Genomic DNA, 12,252 nt, shown 5'->3' on the forward strand with positions numbered 1-12,252 from the left:
ATTGGATTGAATTTCGGAGGTTTCTGCCAGGCAATATTAAAAGTGGGCCTACAAAGTGGGCCCAGGCCGAAGTACCCAAGGTCAAATACTCATGAAACACCACTGTAAAAGGCTTCCGGTCTTAGAGTGTAAGGTGCTATCTTATTCGCTAAAGAAAATAAAAAATTACGCGTTACTAACGAGAAGCAGAAGTAGAAGCTCACTCGATCCTAAGGGTAAATACTCACCGAAGAAGGCTTAATAGTTTAAGAAGCTTCTTAATTAAGTACTAAGCCGGTGGAAGTAATTAAAGCACCTCCCCTCCGCGAAGAAGCCCTTCGCCGGCTTCTTAAGTATATACGCGGGCCCCGCTAAAGCGTAGTGGTTATAGAGAAATATGGCATAAAATTAATAGATAACTACCTAGCTAGTTAGATCACTTTAGTGTATTTAATTTAATGGCGTTTTAGTTAAGATAACGTATTCGGTAAGCGAGCTGGCCATGTAAGCCAGCTGGCCACCTCACCTAAAATTGTCCGTGAATTAGCAATTAATTAATTCAACCACCCACCATGCCACCAATTCGCTCCCGATCCTCTAGCAATTCAGCAGAGCAAGAGGGTAGGATCTTATTAGCTATTCAGGCTTTTTAAAAGCAAGAAGTTTCATCAATTCGTGAAGTGGCCCGGCTATTTAACGTACCCCGTTCCACCCTTACTACGCGCCTTAATGGTGTCAGAAACCGCGCGAATTCTCGCGTAAATTCGCAGAAATTAACAGAAACTAAGGAGGAATCTCTTTAAAAATGGATTCTTTCTATGGATTCTTATGGATCTGCCCCCCGGCCCTCTATAGTACGAGAAATGGCGGATCTTCTTCTTTAAAAGCGTGGAACTACCCCGGTTATTTCGGTCGGCGAAAAATGGGTTTATAACTTCGTGAAACGACACCCTCTCCTCTCCTCCTAATTCTCGAGACGCTATAATTATGAACGTGCGAAATGTGAAGACCTAAAAATCATTTAAGGGTAGTTCGATCTTATTTAAAAAATAATCCTTTAATTTAGAATCGACCCCGATAACGTTTATAACTTCGACGAGACTGGTTTCGCGATAGGGTTAATCGCTACAGCGAAGGTGGTCACGAGGAGTGGTCTCCCTAGTCGGCGCTCGCTTTTATAGCCTAGAAATCGTGAATGGGTGACTATTATTAAGTGTACGAATGCTTCGGGGTAGGCCCTCCCTCCGTGTGTGATTTTTAAAGGTAAAGTCTTCCTCGAATCTTAGTTTAACGGCCTTCCGGATGACTAGCGATTTAAAGTTAGTCCGAACGGTTAGACCTCTGATAAAATTAGAGTTCGCTGGCTCGAAAAGCTCTTTATTCCGACGACTTCTTTACGTACGAAGGGGGGTATCGACTTTTAATACTTAACGGACACGGAAGCCATTTAACCCTAAAATTCGACGAGATTTATGAGTAAAATAAGGTGATACCGATCTGTATGCCTCCTCACTCCTCTCACCTTTTACAGCCTCTCGATATCGGTTATTTTACGGTGTTAAAACGATCATAGGGTGGGCTGGTTAAGATAAAAATGAGAAATGGAATCAACCATATCGATAAACTTAACTTCCTCGAAGCATACCCCCTCGCACGAACTAAAGCTTTTAAATCGGAGACTATTAAAAATAGCTTTAGAGCAGCTGGTTTAGTGCCTTTTACACCTAATTAAGTGATCTCGAAGCTAAATATTCGTCTTCGAACACCGACCCCCCTCTAAGCCGGGGGAGTGAATCGAGCCGGAATTTTACACTAAAAACACTAGCTACAGAGAAAGAACTACGTCGATAGGCTTCGTTAATCAAAGCTTTACTTCGTATAAGATCTCGAAGTCCGCCTAGCCCGTCAGATCGTGCATTAAACTAACTTATGAAAGGCTTCCGTCTTATAATGTAAGGCGCTATCTTACTCGCTAAAGAAAATAAGGAATTACGTGCCGAAAACGAGAAGAAGAAGCAAAAGCGGACCCGATCTTCAAGGCAGATAGATCACGAAGGAGATCTTATAGTCCAGGAAGTTCGCGAGCTACGTTCAGAGCCATTTAAGGCCTAAGTAGCGCGTATTAATGCCTATCGTGAGCAGGTTTCAGAGGGTTTACGGCCAGCTACACGGGCCGGGCGAGCGTGTGGAATATGTAGACTACCGGGGCATAGAAGAGAAACATGTCCAGATAGACAAATCAATTTAATTGAATTAATTTAATGGTGTTTTGGTTGAGATAAATATAGTTGAATTTAATGGGTTGGGTGAGGTGGCCAGCTGGCTTACATGGCCAGCTCGCTTACCGAATACGTTATATGAATTTAAATTTAATATGTAGATTTAGGGTAGTCACTTAGGGGCAGTGGCCATTCGGTAGTGAAATACGTTATTAGAATTATAAGAATATCTTATATAAGCGAGATAATTATAATAAAACGGCTATAGCTCTCTCCCTAGGATAGCAGCGGCTTAGAAATAACGACATCTAGTCATATAAAACTAGTAATAGATAATTATTAGAATAAGACTATACCCGGTCCTTACTAAGTAACCTAATACCCCAATTAGGTTACCACACCGCAATGCAAAGTCTTATATAATGTAAATTCTAAAGAACGCACTAATTAGTTTTATATTTTCACCCCTAATAACGCCTATTAAAAATTCCCAAAAGTGCTAATGAATTAATATTTACATCGTCCATCAGTGGAATCCATAGAATAAACCGGCGTGCGGTTTTAGGAGATTCCTCGGCAGTCGATTACTTCGCACTTCACTTTTTTAACTGCCTCTCTTCTATCGCTTACTCCCTAGATTCTCTTACTCGGATCATACCGTTTACATTACCAGCAGTACGGGGGGCCCCTATATTAATCTGCCCCCTAGTTATAGGGGATTTCCGGCCCTTTTTATGCTTTAAAAGAGAAAGATTATCGGTAGTAGGCTAAGCGGTAAGCTTAGCTAAAATCCATGCACTAAATTTAGTATAGTAGCTTTAATCCGTGGCGGATAGAAGCATAAAGCTCACTATCGAGTAAATCAATCTCCGCTTCTAATTTCTAGGTGCTTTTATTTGTACAAATAACTCCCTAGGGGGGGATTAGTAATTAAACTCGGGAATATAACTTCTTGATCATCGTTACTATTAAATATAACGAGATCATCACTAAATCTACCTCTTTTTTAAGAGGATTAAGTACCCTTATATAATTAAAGAGAGAAATGCCGTAATTGGTAAATGCCGATTGAATTACTCGGGTTATAAAAGCTTCACGGACGCTAATAATCTCTCGAAAAAAATCCGACTTTCGGTCGATGCATCCACCCTATGAAATAATGGTATTATCATTCTCCTAATAGTAATGCTTTAATACTAGAAAAGGCTTACTACCTAGCGGTCAGTAGAGATAGGTTATGTAGGGAATAATGCCTTTTAATGCTACGAAATGAATAAACTCCGGCGTACGGTAGGATCTATGTTTATCCATTAATAATAGGCGTTTCTTCCCTAGGAGGTACGACCCTTTATAGTATCGTAAAAAGCATGAATCCATTAAATAGCTATATCATTAGTCGTATACCTATAAAGGGTAATAAATAGAGTATAACTAAGTTATCCGGAGGATTAGTCCCTTTATACTAATTTTCTATATAGTATTTACCTTTAACTAGGAACCATAGTGACACTAACTAGCTATTAGTAGTAACGCATTTAATGTTAGGGATAGATACATTTAGATACCCCTCTATTTAGTGAGTACGTAGTCGGAATTTTTATAACCTTTTAAGTTTTTCCTTAGCCGATTTAGAAGCTAGTTTTGGTAAAGTTATAAATATTATATAGTCGTAAATTGTTACTTTAGATATATCAATTTAACCGCTAGTACTAAGCAGCTAGGTAGCCTAGATTCTCGGCTTATATTCTTTTTCTTTTTTCCTTTAGGTTTTAATTTAGAAAATGCATATAGCAAAGTGGTGGAATACGCTTTAGAAACCGGTACGACTATTTCTTATTAAACGGCGGGTGCGATAGGTGTTCGCGGGCGATCATTACATTTATATAGGCTTAAACTATCTTAGTAGTTAGCGAAGGGTAGGTATTATCTAGCAGGTTAATCTAGCTAATTATTACTTACTCTTAATCGATATTTATCGTTAAATGAATTTGGCGGATGCTTAAGCGAGAAACCCGACCGTTAATCCTATCCCAGAAGGTATGATAGGGGACTCCGAATTCGCGCGCTAACGGGGCTATTTTAGTCTCTTACATGTGATCTAGGCCGATATAACATTCATAATGCCATCCTCTAAATCTGGCGTTTTTTTAGAGGTTAGTGGGTGATAAAATGGTAAAGATGGTGCATTAATTAGGATTTACATTACGTTGTGGTGTGGTAACCTTATTACCGGAAGGGGATTAGGTTACTTAGCGAGGACCGGGTAAGGATATAACTTATTACTATTAAGATCCTAGATTATCATATCCCTAACTAAATTTTCTAGCCCGAGCCTAACCTAGAGCTAACTAGGGCCCCAGAAAACCTAGTTTTTATATGAATTATGGCATAAAATTTAAATAATATATTATTTTATTCCGTTATAGTTCCTTCCTATATCGAAACACTTCACTTTTAACTACCCGACCCTTACATTTTTTTTACAAAAATTACAGACCCTCCTTTACGGAGGGGAGGGTCCGCCACCCAAACGGAGGGGATCAACCAAATGGAGGGGATCAACGAAACGTAAGATTTTTTATCATTTGTTTAACCACCATTTACTACATAACCACATAGCAAATTAATTAATTTAAAATAGTATATGAATTAACTTATTAATTTACTATATAAATATAAAATCAATTTAATTTCCCTGACGTTTTTTTGGCCCTTCTAAGCTTCCTGATTTTAATTAATATCCTCCTCTACTTCCGTCTTATTTTTTCTTAATCGGCTTTTTCGGTTAATTTATACTCTTTTCTTTCAATTTCTCTGATCTAACTAGCATTAACGATGCCAGTGATCTATATATAACGATAAGAAGCGTTATATCGGGCGTAGCGTACTCCTATAATAGCTTTTATATCGTCGAATTCCCGCTATAGTTAGTACGCTAAAGTGGCTTACACCTTAGCTCCCTGTATAAGCTTCGTAAGCCCTTCTTTAAATCGTAAAGAGGTAAGGGTATAATCAAGACGATCGCTAATTCTTCGGACTTTTTTTTAGCTATTTTCAGGGTTCTAAAGTCGGTATATTAAGATGTTATTAAAGGGGTATTCAATCTCTATAGATTATTAGGATAGGGGTCGTATGTCATTAATTCGTCCGTAATTAGCTTCGGATTAATAGGCTAAAGGCCTATTAATTTAAATCCGAGCTTAATTATGTGCGGACGAAAGGTCTTTTCTCTGATTTTTGTGATAGAATGGAGGAATTCGTTCTTCATGAATTTACGGTAGCTAGTCTTAGTAGCGGCTTTAATAGCCTCATTATGCTAGTGTTTATAGACGCTAAACACGCCTATATCTAAAGGCTATAGTATATAACTAGTATGGGAAAGTAAAAAGAATAAAATAATATTATTCTTTCTAAAATTCGACGAATTAGCGTGTTATGTAGGATCTAGAATAGCCTATATCCACTAATCGTACGAGTTTTTATCCACTTATAAAATAGCTTAATCCATTAAAGTGCTAGGTAGGGTATTATTAATGTATCTATCGCTACGATATACTTATCTGCTTTAATGGTATTAAACTAGCGTAGGAGAGCTTATTTTATACTTCAAATAATAAGCGGAGGATAAATAAAACTATCGGCCGAAATAGCTTCTAAACTAGTGATAGATTCGCGATTTATAATAGATCTATTAACTAGCTTCTTTTTTAGTTCTCTTATAATAATAATAAACTAATTACGACCGACACTAATTTAAAAGCTAGTTTTGTTAAAATTATAGATATCTCGGGGGTTAATGCCGTGGATCCTAACTATACGAATATAGTCTTTAAACCACCTTTCTACTATAGATTTATTAAGTGTAGTGGCTCTTTCGACATTAAGAGCTCGCCGGCGTCGTATATAGTACTTAGGATAACGTTTAAGAAACCGTTTTAGCTAATGGTTGCCTATTTATAGGGGTTCGGTTAAAGGGTCTTTATAGTTAACTTCGAGAATTAAATCGGCAGCGACCACGATTTATTAACGATTAATTAATACTTCCACCGAGTTAAAGTAATTAATATATTTATATAGAGCCTTTTCTTATACTATTAGGCTTTATTTAATCCGATAGGCTATTAATGGTCTTACTGATCTGATCCTGGTGAATTAGGTAGATTTAGGTATATCTGGTGGACTGGTTAGTGTTTAAAGATGAAATTAAGAAATGATAAAAAATCTTACGTTTAGATGATCCCCTCCGTTTGGGTGGCGGGCCCTCCGTAAAGGAGGGTCTGTAATTTTTGTAAAAGAATGTAAGGGCCGGTTAATAAATAAGGTAAGTGAAATTAAGAAACCTCCTTATTCTTAGAGTATACCTAGTTACTGTTAATAAAATAGCTACTAATAGCCATGAACGCCTGGTTATATAGAGAAGTCTAGTAATCTAATGCGATCGAGATTTTTACGTGTTTAGAGGATAGATTTCTGTCGTTCTATAATAATATCACGTAAACGACGACGTATTATAGCAGCGGAGGGTAATGGAGGGAGAGATGGTGCGGAGCGGGCTAATCGGAATAGCTTATGAAATGTTAGATGTTCGATAAGGTGGAATAGAAGCCGATTAAGGGTGAGAAATTAGAGAAGATGCTCTTCCTATGCTAACTGTGAAAAGGGAGCCTCCCGTAAGCCGTGATCTTATATATCTAGGAGTGTTAGGGAAATCGGATAATTAAATAAAGAGGTAAGGAGATACTACTTATTAAAGGAACTGTGACGATCTGGATTCTTCGGCCGAATACTTTCTGCCGTCATTGACCGCCTGCCAAGTTTGGCTTGTTTGTTTGCGACAGGATCCCACAAAGGATCCTGCCCAGTAGATCTTTTTCTTTCTTTTCCTTCTCTCTCTATGCTTAGTATTCTGAATAAAATGCACTCTTTTTGTTGAAGAACTGGCAGGTCACATAATACTAAGCATCACTCTCAATTCTCATTGACAGTACGGCTGTATAAACCATCAATTTGATTGGTTTCGGCCCTGTCACATCCCCACTTTCGTTCCTTGGCACCGTACAGCCAAGACCTTGACCCACGTTAATCCCGAACCCGAACCGAAGAATCCGACTAATCAGGATGGTTAGATTAAAGCGAAACCCACCGATGAACCGTGGCAGGTAACCCGCTGCCGTGCCTGATGAAGATGCCGAAAGCCATGAGCAGGAGCCTGTCGCTGCTCTCGAACCGAGTACCCCGACCCCCGATCCGCAGAGACCAGTTGACACTGGTGAACATGATGAAGAGGAAGAATAACCGATCCGCGCACGACTGCGCCAGACACCGAGTAAAGAGAGATTCATTGAACTCGCTCGTGACCACCAGAGATTACAGAATCTGGTTTAAGAACTCGAAGATGAGATTGTCGTGCTTAAGGTAGATAGAACTGAGACTGATATCGTGAATGAATCACTCCGTATTAAGCGTGACGAAGCTATTGCCCACCGAGATATTGCTATTCGTGAGCGCGGCGACCTTGCCTTCCGTCTCGTGAATCTTCAGAGTTAGAATACCCGTACCGGCGCACCGATTATAGAGGCCGCTGCTAACCGAAAGTCTACGAAAATGCCTGATGCACCTATGTTGAATGATGGAAAGGAAGTCCGATTCGAAACCTAGGAGACTGTGATTCGTCAGAAGCTTAAGGCGAATGCTGACCACTACCCTTTACCTATCTATCGTAAGCTCTACGTTCAGAGTCGTTGTGAAGGTAAAGCTTAGCTACACATTGCTCCCCGGATGAGTTCCGATGCCAGCTTTCCGTACGCAGACGCTGAGGATATTATCTACCACCTGAAGACTGTCTTCGCGAACCTAAACAGACGTGCAGAAGCATACACAGCATACCATAAGCTTAAGATGAAACCTAAGGATAGCTTCACTGATTTCCTTACGGAGTTCATGCAGCTCGCCGAAGAGGCTGTCGTTATCGCCGAGAACCGTAAGCGAGACCTATACTCGAAACTCCCGTACCTGCTTTAGGGCTAAGTTATGTGGGCAGTTAACCAGAATACCGTTTCATTCGATGCATTCACCCAGAGCTGCTAGAGTATGGCTCACGAGATCAGTCTTCAGTAGGAAGCAAAGACCTCCTCACGTACCCGGTCTACGATCCCCGCTGCCGGCGCCGGAGGTGCATCTACCGTGAACCAGCTAAGCACTCCCCGCGTGAAGCGCGAGTACACTCCGAGCCTATCTGCCTCTGAAAGAGAGACCTTAATGAGAGAAGGACGATGCTTTAACTGTAAGGAACATGGACATATGACCCGTGATTATCCGAAGAAGAAACCGACTCTCGCTGTTATGATAACTACTCCCGTTATGAACCCTCCCCGTGTGGACGAGATCGTGGAGCTAGAAGCCGATACCGATTCGGGAAAAGCTCCTGCCTAGGCGAAGTCTCCCTCCTAGGCGGACGGAAGGTGTCACTTTTCTCGCTGGATTTACAGAAGTTAATTAGGGGTCCCAGAGATAGCTTAGTTTTTAATACATAGCTAATGCATAATGGACGCTCATTTTCTATTTTAGCACTTAGTGACACTGGAGCAGATGGATACGTTTTTATTAATTCGTTAATGGTTATATTACTTAGTAAGCGTTTCGGACTTAGGGTGGAGAAACTGAGTCGTGAATGCCCAGTACGAGGTTTTAACGGTAAACGAGCAGAGCCGATACGACATGTGGCTGTCCTTATAATTTATATCGATGGAAGGATTCAGCGTCAGATCCCTATGTTAATTGCAGACCTAGGACGATATGACATGATTCTCGGACGAATGTGGTTCGCTGAGCATGATGTCCTCCTTAATTACCGACGACACCGAATGATTTGGCCAGATGAAAGAACTCTTTTCGATGAGGTGGTAAGTAAGATCTCTGTCCTAACCCCGAAGGTTATCCTGCAGAGATCTCCGCAGGACGATATTCACCAGAAGGACGTAGACCGAAGAGATCGTCTCTCCGAGCTAGCAGAGATAACTACACGGATGCAGAAGCTAAGGGGGGATATCTACCCTCACGCTCGTGAGCGCCAGTACGGTCATTAGCAGATATAAGAGCAGAGAAAGATGGTACGGAATATTAAGGATGAGATACTAAATGTTCCGCTCTCCTACGAGAAGGAAGATAAATCTCCCCTTCCTATAATTGATATTAGTGTAATTGGAAGAGTCGGATTCGATAGATGGGAAGCACGAAAGAAGAGAAATCCTACCGGAGGAATCGAGATATTTACTACCTCACTCTGTGAGATAGATCGGATTCTCACTATGAAGTCATCCGGTAATGAGGACCCCGAACTCCGAGAGATTAAGAGGATATTACCGTCGGAGTATTATGATCTAGTCGAAGTGTTCTCGAAAAAGAAATCAGACGAATTACCCCTATACAGAACCGGTGTGGATTATGATATCGTTCTTAAAGCCGAAGCATAACCTGGTTACTGTCCCCTTTATAAGCTATCTCTTGACGAGCTGAAAGCGGCGAAACAGTATATTGTTAAGAATCTGGATAAAGGCTTTATTGTGCTAAGCGCTTCCCCTTACGCATCCCTAATCCTAATGGCGAAGAAACCTGGTGGTGGACTCCGTTTCTGTGTGGATTTCCGGAAACTGAACGTAATTACTAAGAAGGATTATTACCCTCTTCCCCTGATCGACGAAGTACTTTAACGAACCAGTAAAGCAAAGTATTTCATAAAGCTTGATATCAGACAGGGTTTCCACCGGATTCGTTTAACCCCGGAAGCAGAAGATCTGATAACCTTTAGGACACGATATAGATCCTTTAAGTATAAAGTGACACTATTTAGGTTAACGAATGGACTAGCTACGTTCCAGCGGTTTATGAATAACATCTTACGAGAATGTATGGATGAATACGCAGTTGCCTTTATGGATGATATCCTTATCTATAGTGAGACTCTTGAAGAGCACCAGCGATAAGTGAGAGAAGTGCTTTCCCGCCTACAGAAGGCCGGATTATAAGTTGCTCTCTCGAAGTGTGAATTTACTGTTACGAAGACTAAGTTCCTTGGGTTTATCGTGAGTACAGATGGCATTATGGTAGATCCTAAGAAGATCCGGGTGATCTAATTATGGAAGACCCCATCGATAGTGAAAGGCGTGTAATCCTTCCTCGGGTTCTGTAACTTCTATCGACGATTTATCTAGGGATATAGTCTGATTTCGAAACCTCTACACCGACTAACGCGGCATGACGTCCCGTACGAGTGGTCTACCTATTATGAAGCAGCCTTCACGCTCCTAAAGGAGAAGCTGATCACTGCACTAATACTCCGTTATTACGACCTAGCGCGAAAAATAAGAGTAGAAACTGATGCTTCAGACGGTGTGTTAGGAGTAATATTGTCTTAATACTATGAAGATGACGATTTCTGGCATCTAGTGGCTTTCTATTTAAAGACTATGCAGGCTGCAGAGTTAAACTACGAAGTGCGAGATAAGGAACTCCTTGCTATCATCCGTGCATTACAGGAATGGAGACCAGAGCTCGAGGGTCTCGCGCGATAGGATCGTTTCGAGATTCTCACAGACCATTAATCCCTAGAATACTTCATGACCACCCGATAAATGAACTAACGATAGGCGAGGTGGAGCGAGTTCCTCTCGTAATTCCATTTCTTGATTAAATATAGACCAGGAAAGAAAAATATTGTGGCAGATGTGTTATTAAGAAAGGAGTCACCTTGTGTCGATAATGGTAGATAGCTGACGCTCTTACCGGAAGACTGTCTAGAGAAGGGTGTTCGTCCGCTGGATTTAAACCTAATCTAACCAGAGAACGTATAGGAAATTGTTGAAAGAGTGAAGCAGGTAAACCGTGAGAGTTCGGAGCTTAACGAATTCCGGCGGATTGCAGAAGAAGGGAGTAATCCGAAATGGACCCTCCGAGATAGACTCCTCCTCTTTAAAGAGCGCCTAGAAGTTCTAGATGAAAATGATCTACGTGCTAGATTACTTGACGAAGTATATCGATAACTAATGACCTCACATCCCGGTATAGAAAAGCTAAAGAAGCTTATCTCTATAAGATACCACTGGCCCGGATGGATTATGGATATTAAGCGATATGTGGATAATTGTTTAGTCTGTAAGCGGACTAAAGCATGGAGAGACCGGACCCCTGGTCTGCTGCATCCCCTTCCTATCCCAGAGAGACCTTAGCAGCATATTTTAATGGATTTCCGCTCTTTCCCGAAGGACCGACACGGATACGACACTGTCTTTGTGGTAGTTAACCGCTTTAGTAAGAGACCGATTTCCATTCCTTGCTATAAAGATACGAATGCGAAGCAGATGGCTCGGTTATTTATCGATAATGTGATACGAACCACCGGCATCCCAGAGACTATTATCTCTGACCGCGGAGGATAGTTCGTTTCCGAATTCTGGACTGAGTTCTGTAGAATCCTTAGGATTAAGAGGAAGTTATTAACTGCATACCATCCCCAGACCGACGGTCAGAGTGAGATTACGAATTAGTACATGGCCTAGAGACTACGACCGTACGTTAAACAGAACCAGGATAATTAGTCAGAAATACTACTAATAGTAGATTTCGCAGCTTCTATCCTTCCCTAAGATACTATAAAGAAGTCCCCGTTCTTCATCGAGAGAGGATACGAACCGGCTATGTCTTTCGACTGGAGAGACTAGGAAACTGTGACACCGAATGAGTAAGACGCCGTGCAGATGCTTTCTAATCTATAAGAGATCTGGACCCAGATAAAGGAGCAGATTATAAAGTCACAGTAGTTATAAGTCCGACAGGTAAATCGGCATCGGAGAGAGGAAGATTTCGGTGTTAATGACTACGTTTTCGTGATAACGAAAGACTGGCAGCTTACTTAGCTAGGTCGGAAGCTTGCTCACCTAGCGAGTGGCCTATATAAAATTGTTAATAAAATCGGTAACTCCTACGAACTTAAATTGCCGGATTTAATCTAGGTGCACCCAGTTTTTCATGCTAGTAAGCTACGGAAAGCGGTAATAAC

General features: G+C 41.0%; 2 protein-coding genes across 2 annotated transcripts; both read left to right on the forward strand.

Moving 5' to 3' along the window:
- Nucleotides 1-7,976: 7,976 nt before the first annotated feature.
- On the forward strand, nucleotides 7,977-8,630 carry N7447_004534 (uncharacterized protein; the record flags this gene model as incomplete). The annotated part of the gene is made up of 3 exons (XM_057228809.1): nucleotides 7,977-8,178; nucleotides 8,239-8,252; nucleotides 8,316-8,630. The coding sequence occupies 3 exons, from the start codon at nucleotides 7,977-7,979 to the stop codon at nucleotides 8,628-8,630; spliced, it is 531 nt and encodes a 176-aa protein (XP_057088150.1).
- Nucleotides 8,631-8,998: 368 nt separating this feature from the next.
- On the forward strand, nucleotides 8,999-9,283 carry N7447_004535 (Retrovirus polyprotein; the record flags this gene model as incomplete). The annotated part of the gene is made up of 2 exons (XM_057228810.1): nucleotides 8,999-9,100; nucleotides 9,143-9,283. 2 exons carry the CDS (start codon nucleotides 8,999-9,001, stop codon nucleotides 9,281-9,283), a joined length of 243 nt encoding a protein of 80 aa, XP_057088151.1.
- Nucleotides 9,284-12,252: the final 2,969 nt, after the last annotated feature.

This window comes from Penicillium robsamsonii (assembly GCF_028829455.1).
Source record: "Penicillium robsamsonii strain IBT 29466 chromosome Unknown utg000002l_segment0_segment0, whole genome shotgun sequence".
NCBI classification, from domain to species: domain Eukaryota; kingdom Fungi; phylum Ascomycota; class Eurotiomycetes; order Eurotiales; family Aspergillaceae; genus Penicillium; species Penicillium robsamsonii.